The sequence below is a fragment of the Hesperophylax consimilis genome, chromosome 12, assembly GCF_061612785.1.
Source record: "Hesperophylax consimilis isolate HC1 chromosome 12, BYU_Hcon_1.0, whole genome shotgun sequence".
NCBI lineage: Eukaryota > Metazoa > Arthropoda > Insecta > Trichoptera > Limnephilidae > Hesperophylax > Hesperophylax consimilis.
The window spans coordinates 33,377,358-33,396,401 of NC_142847.1; the positions used below are offsets into that span (position 1 = coordinate 33,377,358).

A 19,044-nucleotide genomic window follows, 5' to 3' on the forward strand; every position below is an offset into this window, starting at 1 on the left:
ATAGCTCAGTAGGAACGATGATAGTTCACACTATTTTCCACTATAGCTCAATAGTTTACGCTAGCTTCAACTATAGCTCAATAGGAGCAATAATAGTTCACACGAACTTCGACCATAGCTCAATAGGAACGATGATAACTCCGTGGAGACTATTGTGCCCCGTGCTTGAAATATAGGCCCGCCTTGAAAAAATCTCCGAAAGGAAGTGAATTGCAAGATAATGAACAATCAAATCTCGATGATTTTATTTCATGAGTCAACTCGTTTTCGATTATTTCAGCTAATTTTCAAATCATGTGGTGAAAATCGGTAAATGGTTAAAAAAATTACTTCCGGTTAAAAAAGGTTTTTTCAATTTTAGCAGTCTCAAAGAAAAGTTCACGAGCCGCCACTGCTTACAAAAGAATGAGAAAAACTCCCAAATTGAAGGAAAATAAGTTATTTTTTTATTCATTTCAGACCTATGTTGGTAAATCAGAAAAATTCAAAGACGTGTGTAGAACTTTCCAATGGAATCAAAATTATGAATTGAAAATATTGATTTTTTTCTGTAGCTAGCTTCTAGTATCACCAAAGCTATTAGCTACTACTACATACAAGGGTGATATTATTATTATTATTATGGAAATGGTCAGCTGATCGATCAGTGGGGTCCCGTGACTGACCTACTACAATATATTTAATCCCCCCTATTATAAAACTGTAGGTATATAGATATACCTATGTAAATATGTATAGCGTGTATAGGCCATGGCTCCCCTATCGTAATAGTCCCCAAGGTCATTTACTTTTCTAGTTTGACGTATAATAATAATATTGCATTCATAATATTGCTATTATTATTTATTTACATTTACAATGCTCCTGTAACTCAAAATAGAAGTAGGTAATTAGGTTGGTATGTGGAAAATTTTTATTGAGGCGATGCACTACGTCGTGTAATATTTCAAATTGAGCCGCTATCAATAACAACCCTTACGTAGATGGCGATAAGGTTTAAATTCCCGCTTAACACCATCCGCCTGTTTTGATTTATGCAAGAAAAAAACATGGCCAAAAAGTGCCTTTTATTTTATTTTGTGGGTGTCCAGGCATAAACATTAATTTTTTTTTCGATCATTTTTTAAATAACCTAATTTGCCACATTATAAAATAAAATCATAACCGAAAATGGGTTCGTTAGTAGAAGATTTTGAACTTTAAAGCAGTTTTCATAGGCCTTATACATTATTTTTTTCTGGGCTTATAAAAAGTACTCGATTATTTCAAAGGCCAAGATGTATTCTACTCGCAGTATTTAATTAAAGCATCTGAAACATTTCTAGGCGACCAAATTTTCAAACCAAAAACACATGATTTTGCATTACTACGTATGGCATCGCCTTAATACCTACATTTATTTAATTCAATTGACTTTCTGACTTATCAGTAACCTTCATGTTTTGGTCATAGCCACGTGTTCTTTATTCCTCCAAGATGTGTTCCCACACGGAGAAAATCAGTATTGCTAATTTATTAAGAATCTCTTCAAAATAATTGGTAATTCGGTTAAAAATGGGTTTGCAGGCCTTAACGAATGAATTAACAGGTATCCTAATAAACTTTTAGTAAATTACGTACATAAATATTATCATGATGTTCGGCTGGCTACATAGGCTGGACTTCCATATAGATTTGAATGGAAAGTCAATGTCGCCATTGACTTAGTACTTTTTGGTTCTAGGTTCTATTCTATTTAGCTTACGCGCTCTGTCTCTCTTACGCTTGCCTGGCATCGCATATCGCCATCACATTTGAATATCACGATGATAATGAAATATAGTTCTGCATATGAAATTTAAGCGAAGAAAGGTCAGACTTTTGGATCACGAAACACGTTCACATGGGATTTTTTTTGTACTTATTCTATGATCAGCGGATAAACAGCGGAAGCCGATAATTAAATTGCCATTTTATCAAATATTCAATGCACAATTCATACTCTAAATATTCTGCACAGATTACCTTTGCACGGAGAAAAATGAGTAATCCAGTTAAAAACGGGATTGCAGGCCTTAACGAATGAATTAACATGTTTCCTGATAAACTTATCACTGAGGTGTTTTTGCACAAAAACGGCGCTATACAAGTCATCCAAGTATTATGTCGGAACATCCGAATGTTTTCTCATTTCATTATGATATATTATCAAGGTACGTGCATATTTGGATTTTAATGAACACGTGTAACGACATCGTGATAACATATTCGTAATTTTCTAAAATTTTATCAGGAAACCTGTTAGAAACTGTTTTAAACCCGATTACCAATAATTTGAAGAAATTCTTAATAAATTATCAATACTCATTGTTCTCCGTTTGGTAATCCTACTAAATCCAACTACTATTTGCAATTAGTAAGAAAATACAATGTTTTATAGGTACCAGTAGCTTTTTTTTGTAAAGAATGGTACAGGCTAACCAACCTTACCTACCTTATAATGACTATAATAATAAACCTTATAATAATATTTGGATGATTTGTATAGCGCTGTTTTTGTGCAAAATCACCTCAAGTCCCTTCACAAAAAGGTTAATTCATTTATCATCTCACCCATCCTTAGATTTAGTTTTACATGGGTGGGTTCTGTGGCAGTGGCGTGGAGTGAAGAAAAGTCAGGGAAAGTTTATGTTTATTTCCATAGTAGATACAGAATATCAAACAAAACCAATATTAATTTTTTGATAAATCGCGAAATCCGGATAAAAAATAATTCTTTCTATAGTTAGGATAATGAGATAAGTTTCTTATTACCTAGCACTTAATTAATGAATACGTTAAAGAATAAATACCTCAGATTTTTCGGTGTTTTATCATAAAATGTGACGGTTGTTATTACGCGTAAAACTTACTGATGTAAAATAGGTATTGATTATTCGTAATACTGTTAAAAACGGGATTGCAGGCCTTTAACGAATGAATTGATAGGTTTTTGTTAATAAACTTTCAGTAAAACACGAATGTGTTATCGCGGTGTCCGACCTCGTGTTCATAACAATTCTAATATTTAAAGACAAATTTAGGTGGATGAACACGTGTTCCGATTTATTTTAGGAAACGGCCTGCAATTCCGTTTTAAACCGGATCATAACAAATCAGCAATATCTACTCATTTTTCTCCGTAGATATATTTAAAAAAAGTTATGTTAAAAGTTAACCTACGAAGGTCTGACAATATCACAAAACAATAAATTAATTCTTACGTGTGTATTAAAAATAATGATTACCTGTGTATGAACCCAAGAAGGTGTCTAACAATATCACAAAACAATACATTAATTCTTACGCGTGTATTAAAAACATCTGAAGCGGATTTAAAATAAAAAAACTATTATTAATCTTTTATTGCAATTTCATTTGTCTACTGTGAAGTCCGAAGACAGGCTTTAACCCTTTCAGACCTGAATTAAAATTGGCAGTGGTAAAATAATATTGGATGCTTGATGACGATTGATATAGTTATTTGATTTTTTTAAGAGTTTAGAAGTTATTTCTACTTTAATTAGAGGTAACATGAGTTCTCAAAGGGCGTGTTTCACATAAAATTATAAATCCTTACACCGTGAGTATATGATATTTTATTAATTTTATGAATAAATTACAAATCACAAGATGCGAAATACTTGTGGAATTGTTGAGTAAGAAGTTATTATTTATTAGTATTTATCTGCACTTAATGACTCTATCGTGCCATCATCGTAAACCATAAGTATTAAATAAAGAAGAACATAAGATATGTGGGCGTTATTCGTGAACCAGAAGTCTGACATTTTTTTGCTTAAATTACATAATATCTATTAACTTCGTTTTATTATCATGAAATGTTCATTTCCATCAAATGGGATGGCGATATGCGATGTCAGGCAGTGTAAAGAGAGACAGAAACAAAAAGTTATCTACAAGTCAGTGGCGATATTGATATCCATTTAAATTTCCATGTCATGGAAGGCATTTCTAGTGGGTATTATCTACTCAGTGTCGCAAGTCAACTAACAACACACAACACAGCCATGCTGAAATTATCATCAGTTTACTGTTCAAATTTAGACACGCGCCCACTTGACAGTTGTGCCCTGCCCACTTCCCCGCCCCTGGATTAGCGCCCCGCCCTTAGCAACCGGCGGCCAATCACAGGCCCACCTCTCTGGGAGGGGGAGGAGAACTGCATTTTAGACCACGCCCCGTTTAGATTCTCTAGATTTTATGCTTCGTGGAATAAATTATTATGGCTGTTTTTGTGCGGTGTGTTTTTTGTTCGTGTTCATTATTAAATAAATCGTTTTTTCAATGCATTTTTTTAGTGTCCCGTTGGTTTTGGTTATATTTATGCTTATGGCGGTTCGAGGCGGTGAATTATGGAGGCATCTGCGTTACGTCTCGATACTTTAGCGTTCTTCCTACGAGATTGTACTATAATTTATTATTTTCGCGTCAGAATGGCGAGATTGGACACTGAGAGATTAGAGCTGTTTCCTCACGTATTTTTTTTTAATGTTTTGGTGGGTTGATAGAAAATAGTTGTGATGTCACGCTATGACCGGTTAATGAAAGTATATTTTATTAAGATTCTGATCAAGGTCAAACTTTTGATAATTTTGAAACTTGTGTTGGTAAAAGCGAAGTTCTTCTGCAATTTATTGTAGTTGCAGTATTTTTTTGGGTAAAAAGATTGACTTAGGTATATAATATGATAACGAATAACCAGTCACTGATAGGATAGCATGCCAGAAGCTGGAAAACTGAAATATTTCCAATTTCCCAGACCTTTTTTTTATTTCGTTATCAACCAAATAGATATCTACCTATATCAAATACTAGCTGCTGTAAGTAGGTACCTTTTTATTTTGCAAAATCATAAAAAAATAATCGCACCCACATTTTAACGATTTTGGATAGTTGAATCTGTTTAAATTTTTTACTAAATTATCATAATCATAAGTTTTAACCAACGCTTTAGCTTTAGATTCCTACAACGCAAACGAGTTTTAATTTGAAATGTTTGTCAAACAAATTGTAGATAATTATTGTGAACCAGAAGAACATTATTCGACCAAACACATCAAATGCAAGTCCAATGTCCAAACAAGCCATACAAATAACTACAGATAACGAGGAACTTTTGGCCACAAAGTTGAACTTAGACAAGAGTTTGGCATTATTTGCATGGCTATATGTACCTACCTAGGCGATAGGTTTATTTGATTCTGAGAGCTCCGTTGTAATACACCTATCTCTTTCTGTTACGTACGTCATTTGCGAGACAAAGTGAGATGTTTCACGTAGCTACACAGAGAAAACTTACTGATATAAAATACTGTTATTTTCATTAAAAATCTGTTCAAATTATTCGTTGCAGGCCTTTAACGAATGAATAGATAGAGTTCATAACAAAGTATCAGATATAAGCGAATGTTTTATGAGGATGGAGGAACACGGGTTCATGCAAACACTGAACACGTGTTCTCGATATATTCTGAATGAATCAGCATGCAGCGGTATGCCCACGATAGGCTTTTGAGATATTGTTATTATTTAGACATCGGAGTTGTTTTGTTGTTAGCCAATAACAGTACTTGTGACAACAATGGCAACCTTTTTATTGGCTGTCATTGGCTATAAAAAATAGTATGGGCTGCACTTGTGAGCTTATCTTAGCTATAAAAAACTCTTGGTGGTGAAGGCGTTTTACGCTATCTGCTATGGCGCCTTGATTTCCAGAGACAGTTATTTTATTATATTTATTACAGCTCGATAAATAAGATAATAGTTACCTACATACATTCCAAAAGTATAACAACATTTCCAGTTTTGCTTTTTCTGGATTAAATAATATTTATATAATGACATTAAAATGATGAATGATGTCTGCTATAAGCTAAGCCCTACGAGGAAGACAGAGCACGAGTGTAGTAAACGTCAACAATGAATACATGAAACATCTACTCGACACGAGCGTGAAAAGAATAGAACTCGGGCTCCCTCGCCTCGGTGCAGTCTCTGCGAGACGTCCAATGTACAACAGACATAATGTCAAATTGAAAAGACACAGTGTCGAAAATCTAAAATAGGTATTATTCATGGGGCAAAGTCTCACCATGGTATTCTTGTTTTCAGCACAAATGGCGGTTGAATCCTGCATCGGAGGAGGTCTCCAGCTGGTCCGCGACCCGAGCTCCGGAGGTCTTCAGTTGGTCCGAGACCCCGGCTCTTCCATACAGCTGATGCGCGACCCAAACTCCAACGGCCTGCAATTGATGCGAGACCCCAACTCAAACAGTCTTCAGCTGATGAGAGACCCTAACTCAAATGGCCTCCAATTGATGCGAGATCCGAACTCAAATGGACTCCAGTTGATGCGCGATCCAAATTCAAATAGTCTTCAATTGATGAGGGATCCGAATTCTTCTGGAATCCAGCTGCTGAGAGATCCGGCGTCTTCGGGGCTGCAGCTGGTTAGGGACCCGGCCAGCGGAGCCCTGCTGCTGTTGCCCCCCGCCTACCTCCAGCCCCAGGCCCCCGTTCCGCCCCCTCCTCCCATGCAGCCGCAACACATGCATGACATGTGGCAAGGTAAATATAGATATTTTTAATATTTTAAATTTCTCTCTATGAAATGATCTATCGAGTTTGCATTGGTTGTTTTTTCCGGGTGAGTTGGAAAATGGAAAACATCCGCTTAAGATTCCTTTCTTTCCAGAACAATTCCAGCAAGCAGTGGTATGGGGCGGATACAGCGGTGTCGGAACCGGAGTTCTGCTGCCCCCCATGCCCCCTCCCTTGCCGCCCCTGCAGCTGCTGGGCGCCGAACTGCTCACTGCCTCCACCACCCTGCACCACCACACCACACACCAGACACACCACAGTACCCGCCTGGTGGCCCTATCTGCAGAGCCCAAACCCAGGCCCTCCCAACCTCCCCCCCCGCAACATTCGCAACATCCCCAACACCCCCGGGACCAGGGCTTCCTCCTCTACCAGCTAGACTGCAGGGACCGCCCCAACTCCCCGGGAACCCCCCCTCCGCCCATCCCTCCAGATGTACAAGACGCATCCAACCAAACTGATACTCCAACACCCAGTGAAGAAGAGGAACTCAACTCCAACCATGCTGCAGAATGCGCCTCCGAAGACGTTAAACATATCATCATTCCAAGATCCATGCAACAGAATGATCACAATATGGACAGCATAAGAATCACAAGCGGAGATAATAACATAAGAATTACTACTGGAGATAATAATATCCAAATCACGCCGATGCTCTACTCCGATACTGCAGTGCAGACCAAGAGAGAACCCAAGACCCCAGGAATTGAACATTTTAACTCTCTACCAGAGCCGGTAGTTGAGGCTCCTGCCGCCGTTGAAGCTAATTTGGATTACGGTGATGATGGTTCACAATGTCACCAAACTCTTCAAGAAGAGTCTTCTTCCGCCAGTGCTGAAGAAACTGAAGAAGTTGGCGAGCCCAATGGTGCTCAACCAGCTGCTGCAGAGCCCGAATCTCAGAACACCCAATCTGATTCCAATTTGATTGTAGCAATAGATGTTACAGCAGACCCCATTAGTAATGAGTTGCAAATATCTGTATCTGAAAATTACCAAAAACCAGATTCTCCCCCTCAAATCAAGGTTGTTGAGGTAATACAACTGCAGAAACCAACTATTCAAGTTGATTTGAGTGGCTTGGAACTGCTGTCGAATAGCATAGAGCAGTTTGAAACGAGGGCGAAAAATATGGAGTCTTCTCCATCCAAGAACCAGCCACTTCTCCACATGCCTAGTCTTACAGACCACGTCACTCCCACATCTTCACTGAGTGTCGATGTTAAAAACTCCCTCCATCCTCCACCAGTCATCATAATCAAAACTTCCCCCAAATCTCCGAAACCTGCCACAGAAATGGACAACTCTCATTTCAACTTCCCTCCCACTAAGTCTTTCCAAACCAATATCTGTGATGACAATAGTTCCCTGGATGGCCTTGGCCTACTGTGTGCGCTAGCTGAACAGAGGTTTATGGAGGAAGAGGAAGAAAGGAGGAGTGAACACGGTTCAGCTTCTGCCGCTAGTACAAATGAAGAAAATACTCAGGAAGCGATGGTTCTTCCCAATATTAAAATTGAAAAGCAGGAAAAATTTTACACGGGCAACTTTGTGAAAGCAAAAGACGAATTTTCAAAAAATAATCAGTTTCGGAAAACATCCTCGGACCAAAGGCGAACTTCTTTGGAGCAAAGTTTCAAGAAAGAATTTGAAACTGCCAAACAGAAATATTTTGACAAGGAAGAGAAAGAACGATTTAATAATTATGATAATTATAAAGACTTTCTCTCAGCGATGAGAACGTCAGCGGAAAGAAAATCCTTCGACAAACAGAGAAAAGACTTAAATCATGACAACAGGATATTGGATAAACCGAGGATTTCAGAAAGATCAAAAACTTGTTCAACATCTAATATGGACACTTCTGATTTAATTGAATCCTTGGATAAAAGTTATTTGAAGTTCGGGAAATGTGATTGCAAAGATCCTGAGAATCATACATGCAAAGAACGTGCCAAGTGGCTCAGCTCAATGAATGACATGGAGCGAGATATGATTGGGCGACTAGCCGATTTGAAGAGGCAGTACAAGGAGAAGCAACGAGAGTTGAGCAAATTAAGTCCTATTAAAAAGAGTCCAGAAGATCCTTTCAAGAGAGGGCCGGGAAGGCCGAGGAAGAAGTCTGCTACTTCTGACAGAGCCAGCTCTCCAAATACTGAAGTCCCCCACTCCTTGGGCTTCAGACTTAAGCCGGCAACTGGTATCTTCACATCCTCCTTTAGTTCTTACTCTCTTAATGAAACATCTCCAAAGGCAGCAGAGAGAATTCCTACCTTAGTGAAACTGTCAGAAGATGAGAACAGTAATCTCAATGATAGCCGGGAGAATCACAGAAGTTTATCTCCTATTGCCGATAGTAATAGTAGTCAATCTTCTATCACCAATTTAAGTTCGTCTAAAAAACGAAAAGTCGGAAGGCCCAAAAAACTACTATCTACTCCAGGATCTCGTATAGCCACTGAGACAATAGTTGCTAAAAAGCCAAAATCTAAAAGCAGTCTTGTGGGCTATCTCCTGGCGGCCAAGAGTAGACTCAACCTGCCCACTAGCAAAGGAGGAATTATTTATTCCAAAACAAATCCACCCCGACCTTGTGAAGACGATAGTTCTAGCAAGAAAATAACTACCAAGAATTATAAAGGTTTAAAGTTGAAAACTAACCTAAAGCCCTCAGAAAATAATTGTTACTCGAGTCCGGCGAGTTCTATCTCAGAATACAAATATCCAGTTGGATACGATGTGAAGCAAAAATATGCCTCCCTGCTGAGTAGTGACACTAACACTGGAAGCAAAATGAGGCCAAAACTGAAAGCTGAACCAAAATTGAAAGAATATTCTGAAGAAGATGATGTGAACAATGATTGGTGTGGCTCTCAATCTAATCTCACAGATGTCAAATCTCAGAGTTCATCAATGGAAAGTTTGCAAGAAGTTCATCTCAAAAATAAACAAAAAACAGATCAGTTGGCTCTCAAGCATAAGAAAATTGTTGTTCCTAAATCAGCTGGTATCAAAAAGAAAAGGGACTTGAAAGCCTTGTACGAGTCCAGTGACAGCGAGGTTGAGAAATCTCCCAAGAAGAGGAGAATGAGCAAACTCGTTGAGCCTAAAACTCCTTCTTTAAGCAAAGCCAACACTGCAATTAAACTCACAAAACCTGAGAAGACTGTTAAGAAGAGGATGGACTTCAAAGATGACTATGATGCAAGTAACAGTGAGAATGAAGAACAAACCAAGAACAAGAAAACTAGTGCTGAAGTGGTTGTGGCCAAAGAAACTGAAAGTGCAGATGTCCTGGCAAAGACAGTTGATAGAGGACGTTGCACCCTGGCCTTGGATGATTTGAAGGGAGACGTCAGAGTGTTGACTGCCATGGGAGGACTATTCTACGCGGGAAGTCTGAGGGCTGTAAGAGCCCCAGATGTATATGCAGTGACATTGGATGGAGAACGAGGGAATCGACCACACATTCTATGCAGAGAGGAGGCCCTTCGTGATGCTGTGAGTAACTTGCTTTAATATACATTATCACATCACCCATACATTATCACCCAACGCAACATATAAATTTACTATTTTGAAAGTTACGTGAAATCAAAAGAGTAGATTTGACAGTAAATTAACTTTCACCAGATTTTGGAAGTCCTACCTGCATCCACTTCAGAGCTGTTTCCTGGTACCCGATTGTGCGCCTACTGGTCCCAGCAGTACCGCTGCCTGTACCCAGGAACGGTGGCTGAACCCTCGACACCGGACCCCCTCACTGATCACAAGTTTGTGTCCGTGGAGTTCGACGACGGAGACTCGGGCAGGATAGCCCTTGAAGACATCAGACTGCTGCAGCCAGATTATCCCATTGTTGGTAAGTTCAAGTGTTCACAATTGAAAACATTTAACATTATGTTGTAAGAGTTTTGCTGTACAAGAGTTCACATGAATGTATTGTTTCCTTTCAGAATACGATTTGAATCCATTGCTGACATTGAGTAAGAGACGACGCCAAACCAGTGTCAACAGCGCAGAAGACAAAAAGGGAAATACTTCCATTAGCTCTACAACCTCTTCAGAACTAAATAACTCCGTTCATCCGCTACCTAAGATTGGAACCGGGCTAGACACATTTGTGTCCACCTCGGAGCAATCACAACTTGAGGCTGAGTTCAGCCACAGAGAAAGGAAGAGACTGAAGAAACACAAAAAGGAAAAGCTAAAGAAAATGCTGTCTAGAAGTGGCGATGAGAATTCAAATGTAGAAGACTTCATCAGAAAAAAGAAGAAGAAGCACAAGTGTTGCGACGACCACTGCAAGCACAGGAAACATCACAAAAAACACCACAGGAAGCACAAGAGGCATCATCACTCCAGTTCCAAAGAACATTCCGGCTCTTCCAGTGAGGATCCAACCAGGAGTGCCATGCTTGCAACTGCATTTGATAAGTCCCCGTTCTTTGCAATCAAAGATGTCAGCGTGGATCTATCTACCTCTATGGATGTCAGTGTTTCATCTAATGTTCCTGCCCCAGAAGTTACTCCCAAGGCAGGAACTAACAAAACTGCTGTAAAGAAGAAACCTACCAAGGTATTGAAGAGGCCTCTCCTAAATAAATCAATAAAAATCAACAAAGGCAAAAAGATAACTGTTACCGACGTTGTTGAGCAGAATGGGTGTCTAGAGTTTGTAACCAACACTGAAGCAGTAGACGCAGACAATCCCGGAGGGCCTCTTGTCAAGAAAATCAAGATTACCAACACTAACAGCAAGAAAATGGACAATTACGAAACTGAGGAAGATTATGAAAGTGACTCCACATTTGAACTGACTGAATCCGACACAAAGAAAGACCTAAAGGTAAGAAACCAGTAAATATTATACAAGGAATTTGATTTTTGTTTGATTTTTATTTGATTGGTTGTCTTTTCATTATTTTCAGTTACTTCCCCTTACATAGATGAATCTTAACATAACCTTAAAAATTTTAGAAAGCCAAGAAGCGCTCCAGTTCCAGTACATCCGAGTGCGGAGGTTCCAAGATGGCGGCGTTCCTTCCCGCAGGGGCACAGCTTTGGGGCTGGCGGGGAGCGGGCCACCGCAGACCCCAGGCCAGGGGCCGAGCGCGCAAGTGCTTCTACAGGGCCATCCAGAGGGGGGCCGAAGTTATCAATGTGAGTGCTTTATGACATTATTACAAAATATTTAATTCTTATTTAACATCTATTATAAGGCTGCCTTTACACTCATAAGTTTTTTCTCATAAATCGTTTACGTAAGTGACTTATGGCAAAATTACCAATGTAAAGAATATTTTAAGTCGCTTACCGTAAATTATAGCAAGTTACATAAGAAGTAAGAGGCGTAAGGTTTTGACAGGTCTAATCGCGTCTGCGCGAACTTACAGCCACAGCTTATGAAATCAATTTAATTAGTTGAGACACACTTACCGTAAGAAATAGTACCTAAATGTGCCTTTGTTTTCCTATAAAAAATAGTTTTTTATTCAATTAAATTATTAAATGGATAAGTACATTATTAACTCCAAATAAATTATAAATTTTACTTATGAGTGTAAAGCCAGCCCCATCAATAGCTACTTCTTTGATAATATATTATGTCCTTTTTTAATACAAAAAAACACCTTCCCTTGCAATTATTTCACTTACAAAAAGTAAAAAAAATAACGACTTTGAATATGCAATTTTCGAAAAATATGATATGGAATCCTTTTGGATAGTAACACTAATTTCTGAACACCGTGTACACATAATGTAAGTTTGATTTCCACCTTTTTGTCAAAATCTGCTCTGTTATGTTTAGAATTATTGCTAACTACATTTTGTAATTAATTACAGGTGGGAGAATCAGCGGTGTTTCTGTCGACGGGACGGCCAGACCGGCCCTACATCGGGCAGGTGGAGTCCCTCTGGGAGGGCTGGCAGGGAGGCATGGCCGTCAAGGTGCGCTGGTACTACCACCCTGAGGAAACCCTGGGCTGCCCCGGGACACTCGCCTCTCCGGTGAGTACACTGACCGTACCTTACTACTTCACTAACCCATGTAATTAGTACACTGACCCGAGTAATTAGTACCTACACTGACCTGTGAAATCAGTGCACCAACCTGTGTAATTGGTACACTGACCTTTGTAATATATACACTGACCTATGTAATTCGTACACTGACTTGTGTAATCAGTATACTGACCTGTGTAATTAGTACACTGAAGCCCGAATGGCAGATTAACTGATCATTACATAATTTATTTTACAGGGAGGACTATTTGAATCGCCGCACACAGATGAAAATGATGTTCAGACAATCTCCCATCGTTGCGAAGTATTGCCACTCGCCCAGTACAAACTCCGTCTCTCCTCCCAACCACAGAAGTGTGACAGCAATGACACATATTACCTGGCCGGCCACTATGATCCTACACAACAAACCCTGCGCATGGAGCCAGACATACCCCTTGCAGAGGAGTGAATGACAGATTACTCTTTAAACATTATGTGCTCCTGGTACCGCAACAAAAATTGAATTGCAACTTTAATGGATTGGTATGTCTCGAATACAAAAAAATTATTGTTAAAATAATTCCATGGCTGAAATTCTAATTAGGAAATATTCTTTGTCTGAACTTCTATGTCAAAATGATTCAAGATAAGTTTGTTTAAGAATTATTTAGATATTCTGGAAATTTTTATCTCAAGCAGAAAATTACTTTGTAGTTGTGTGTTTGATGTTGTCGTTCTCTACAATTGAAAATCGTAGTGAAAAAAAAAAACTACCAAGAGTAAGAAGTATTTTACGATAAGTAATATTAACAATAAGTACATACATATATTTAAGAATCTATTAACATGTGTAGCACCCAAAATGCCTAAAGAGATACATGTATATTGTAAAATGTACAATTAAGCCAATGAAATTGTTCATACTGGTTAATGGATTTAAATCTTATATTATGTTCCATTGTAGATCTGTATCGCATTACAGATAATTACAAATTGTGGAGAACTTATTTGCAACCATTATAAGTAAGTTTCCAACAGACAAATTATCTTTTAAAATTATATGAAAAAAGAAACAAAGATGCAAATGTACAAAAATTATAGTAGTTGTGATTCCCCTAATTGTAATATACATACATAAATGTACAAATAATGTGAACCCTCAGTAGCTTTGACCCGTAAATGTATTAAATAGAGCTTTTTTTTTATTATTATCGAAAAACTTGAAATATTATGGGATGTTGTCACTTGCAAAGTATGTATGTATTTACTCTTTGGCTTAAAAAATACACATTTCTTTTCACTATGCTTTGCATTAGACACTTCCATCATAGACATTAATGTTTTATTATGGGCATGGAAAGATTTGATTTTGTTTAAAATAAAATAAATGAACTTTTTTTTGCTAAAGTGCTTCTTTAAATACTTTTAAATTAATAAACAACAAAAAAATTAACAGGAAAATGCCGTTTCAAGAATGTACAGTACTTTGGAAAATATTAATCTGTCATATTATTTGTCAAGAGTTTGCTGTAAACAATCACTGATAACGAATGATAACCAAGAGATTCATATTATTATGATTACGTGAAATACATATAATAATTACACATTTAATTAACTTAATTAGCACTATGTACTTTGGAAATATGTTGATGTTTAAAGAATAATATAAATTTGTGTTTCGTACTTACGGTATTGTGAAGATTGACTTATATTTTTGTATGGATTTACTGAAGTTTGGATATGTTTGGAGAAAAGTACTGGATATGGACTGTCTTTTTTACAAATTTTGTATGAATGTTGGCGCACAATTTTATCTAAATCTTGTGCAATGAATACAGGGATTATATGAGATTGAGAAAACGTAGACGATTATGTAATACTAGTAGATGGTATTGGGTAAGAGAAGGCGTGGATTGGTCTAGAATTGGTTGGTGAGCAACTCTATGCTAAGGAACTTTGTGCATTTGAAAAGTTTTCAAACGGTTTTATAAATATATTACATATTATCAAGTCAAATATGATCTAAGGCTTGTTTAAAGTATTTTTAATATATGTATTCACATTGTGTTTTATGTGTTGTCGTAAGAATAAAGGTTTTTCTTATGGGAATTCCTGAATGCTTTTAACTAATTATTTTAATGCTATATGCGTATAAAAACGCCCTCGCTTTTTATAAAAAGTTTTTAATAACGGATTTAGGTAGTAAAGTAAAAATGAGGCAATTATCATTTTCTATTGACACGGAAGTTGAAACATTTATCTTATAAGCATATTTACTTAATACATAATTCAAATATGTTTGTGAAATCATTTCTAATTTGAATTATGAAAAAGTTTTTAGTATTTTTATGTTAAGATTTCAGCCGAAGTCAGTTACATTGTAAAGTTAATTTAATTGTTTATTTTTGTATTTAATTTTCTGTGATCCTTGTTATGTAGAAATTTAAAGGATATTATTTGAGATGTTATGTTAATTTTCTATTATCGCTTAGTATGATTAGTATTATGAGGAACGCATTTGAGAGGTAAACATATCTATTGTTTGGCAGTTCTATGATTTTATGTTGGGCTAAAACTGTGTCCGACGATTGTAATAAAAACAAATATTTATAAAACATATTGTAATTTGAAAAAAATTGAATTTTAAAAATATCAGGGTTTTTCAAAATTTTAATTAGTCAAGATTTCTGGTCACGAAAAAAAGAAACAAAATTTATTTAGAGGACAGAAGTATATTATTAGTACTAAAACATTTATTTTTTGCTCGAAAGCAATCTTCAAAAAAATTATAATCATTAGAAGTTTTTGGATCATTTTGGAAAACTGATCAATCAATGTATACTACCTACGTACATTTATAGTTTAGGCTTAGTTTTAACATAATATTATCTGAATCACGAAAAGAACTCTGAAAGTTAGAGATGGATCCGTTTACTAATATTGTCTCACAAATGGTGCTAGGGTTTTATCTGTATTGAATAATACTTAATATTTCCAGGGTTTTTTTTATTATAAAATTTTATACTTTGATATTTTTACGCTGTTAACCCATTTACTATAAAAGGGGGTTTTGCCAATTTAGTTTTGTTTAACTCATTGCAATACATCATTAACAACCTAACGCATGTACAAACTTGCTTATTTCTCTAAAGTGGAGGGAATCAACAGTTTACGCATAAAATTGCAATGTTGATTGGTAACTCACAATTTAAGTTTTTGCATATGTAATAATCATTGATCCAACTTTAGTTGACATCTAGAATACATTCCTTACATCTAAAGTCATTGAAATACTTCATTATAACCCTTTTGCCATAATTCCAATGTACATAGATTAACCTCATTAACCTTGTGCGGCCCTCTTACTGAGAGACACATTTTCTTTTAAAATGAATGCATACATACACACATGTATGGCATATGTCTCTGGAGGTACAGATTAATTATTCACACATGTGAATAACAGAATGTGGGCTAGTGAAAACTAAACCTTATTTTTTTAAATGCTCCATTGTCAACCAGATTGTATCTTTAGTTAGCTTTGTCAACTGAAGAGGAAAACTAGAAGTGTCTTGAACATATTGCGCGCGGTTTGTCTCTCTTACATTTGCCTGAAATTATATATCATCATCCCATTTGAATTTCGTAATCATAGTGAAACACAGTTTTGTATGGAAATATAGGCCCTAAAATGCCGCCCGAAAGGCGCTTCTTGTTATTCTTTATTCAATGAGAAGAGGACATTCTTCTACAGTCTTTGGCATAAAAACTGCGAACTATCTAAGCAATCGGGAATTTTGATCGCTTTTAAAGGGTAAAATTATCCAATCGCCGAATTCCAGTAATGTTAATTGAAAACCTGTTTTTTAATTGTTGTTAATAAAAATACTCAATAGGTTCTTGGCTAAGTTTATTTTGATGGTTTTGCTTTGAGAATGCTGACAACTGTTGTGATGTCGCTCGAAGCAGTCATGACACAGATCATTTAGCTTTATATTCATCTCTTCACGCGTCCAGTGGCAATTTTAATATTCATTTATAAATGTAGATCATTTTTGTATTTGCACTTATAAATTTGTGAAACGAATGGCAACATTCTTATAATTCTCCCTTGATCTGATCTACACCTCTTGTGAAATAAGCATAGCATTTTATATTTATATAAATTAATGGTGGCGTATTTTGTGATTGCTGAGTGATGACCTTATATTTATCTATATGAGTAGAAAGTTGAGATAAGTTATTTACTTTAAGGATTATTATATTATTTGCAATGTTTAAAATATGTATGCGTAATAATTATTACTAGTGTTAGGTTGCGATGGTCGGGTTGAAAAAAGTATATTTTTCAAAGGAAACCATGTTGATTCCTAAACAAGTTATCAGCGAACTATGCTTACCAAATTTACGTTACTCTTTTTAAATCTCAGCAGTCAAAATAATGTATTGCTGAATTATGATTTTTTAAGCTTTTTAAATGTAAGAGAACCTTTTCAGATAACTCGAGTGTTTACAAATTCAAATTGTTTGAAGAAACCATTGTGTTTGCGTCGCAGTCAATTACATAGTTTGGAGAAATATAAATGTATTGGCCGATGTTCTATGTGTACAGCTGTAATATATATATCCCCGATATTATACTCTTCTTAGTGAGCCAATACAAGAATTACATATTATTTTTGTTAAGTAGCATAGAAAGCCATATAAAGTAGTTTATATTATAAACATATACATATATAAATAAATACGCTTAAATAAAATATTTTCTCTGGCAAAGTTGGCTGTTTTATTTATCTTCCCTTATTCCTACTTCTATTAAAACTTTTACAGCTGGCAGGAAGAGAACCAAGGAAACAAGTCATTCCCAAAGATTTTAATAAATCAAACATTCTTAAAAATAAATAAACTATACACAAATACATAAAAAGTTATTTATTTCACACATAATCACATAGGTAGAAAAAACGTAAGATTTATTTATTTGACAATTAAAGTTACTACCTAAAGATCTTTCAGTACAAAAATTATGTATACTATTTGTGGGCTTCAAATATGACAAGAAAATACTGGAGGTAATAAATCTAGAAAAAATATAGCCTTTACTAAAAAATAAATAAATACTCAGATGAAATGAAAAAAAATAAATTAATGACAAAAACCTAAGTACTAATATATTTATTAAAATTATTTAAAATATATTATTTTTTGCTGAACTATTTTTAGAAAAATTACATCTTCATTGACACGACTGTTTTTATATTACGCTGCGTATGCATTTGCGAGCCGAACCACGAATTATGGGAAAGGAGCGAACCGACTCAATGCAGCATCATAAATAAATACTACTTTGTCATGGATTGGGGATGAATTTATAAAATATCAAGTTTCCTGCTACGCCATAGCACCAGAGATGTGCTTTATTTCAAATAAATCCATTTCAAATGGAAATGCAAAATGGGTATTTTCCATTTTGCATTTTAAATGCTTTTCTCAATGCATTTTCCATTTTAAATGCTTTTTTGCAACATTCTTCCTACTATCTCCACTCATATTTTTTTCATAAGCCCAAAATATCAGTCGGTCCTCAACCTCGCTATGAGAGATAATTTACATTTGTCAAGTTGCTCCTTATAAGGAAGTTGAGTGAAAAATATTTTGACTTATAAAAAATATGTTCATGTAGATCAAAAAATATCGATTCTTAATATATAAATATTTTTCTATATTATTATTCTTAGAATTAGTTAAACGTTCTTGAAAAAGCATTCAATAGCAATAAACTGAATACGCTCCACGATTGGTCGAAAGAATTCTGACGTCACATGTGTCGTGACTTGTACGTACAACGGATCACCTATGGTGCATCTCTTTCTATTACATGAGAGATGGTCGGTTTAGATGAGAGAGGTGTATAGGCCAAACGTTTATTTGGGTCAAACCACAGCCGGTCGTTGAGTTAAAGCTTCCAAGTAAGTATTTCAAATTATTAATTGTGTTCATTTGTACGTTACGATAAATATAATACATTTTTACAGTATAATAATCATTGCGAATTCTACCCATCTGACATTTACCAGGTATATTTTTATACACCTTTTATATAAATATTTTTCACTCAACTTCCTTATTATTCTCTACTCATTATAATATATATTATAATGTGGTGATGGCTTTTAAATATTTCATCTTTTGTTTACCATATAATAAGGCACTGCTGCAAACCAGCTGCATTCCCGGAGAAACTAATAATAGAGATAGAGACAGAAAAAAATAGCTCCCATCTATTGTCAAATATATGTAGGTATTTGTTGTTATTATTATAAGAAATGGATTTCTAAAGATACATATTCGTATAGTGCTTTATAATAATATGTTGTTCATTGCATC

General features: G+C 35.9%; 1 protein-coding gene across 4 annotated transcripts in view; it reads left to right on the forward strand.

Moving 5' to 3' along the window:
• Positions 1-17,424, forward strand: part of wge (BAH domain and coiled-coil containing protein winged eye) — a 335,305-nt gene extending 317,881 nt beyond the window's left edge. For all 4 annotated transcript variants that reach the window (XM_089638347.1, XM_089638346.1, XM_089638348.1 and 1 more), the window contains 7 exons: positions 6,154-6,609; positions 6,737-10,146; positions 10,279-10,507; positions 10,602-11,494; positions 11,626-11,808; positions 12,493-12,657; positions 12,911-17,424. In XM_089638347.1, coding sequence (XP_089494473.1) covers positions 6,154-6,609; positions 6,737-10,146; positions 10,279-10,507; positions 10,602-11,494; positions 11,626-11,808; positions 12,493-12,657; positions 12,911-13,123 — 5,549 coding nt within the window. In that variant the 3' untranslated portion in view covers positions 13,124-17,424. The remainder of the gene's footprint in view (positions 1-6,153; positions 6,610-6,736; positions 10,147-10,278; positions 10,508-10,601; positions 11,495-11,625; positions 11,809-12,492; positions 12,658-12,910) is intronic.
• The last annotated feature ends 1,620 nt before the right edge of the window (positions 17,425-19,044 follow it).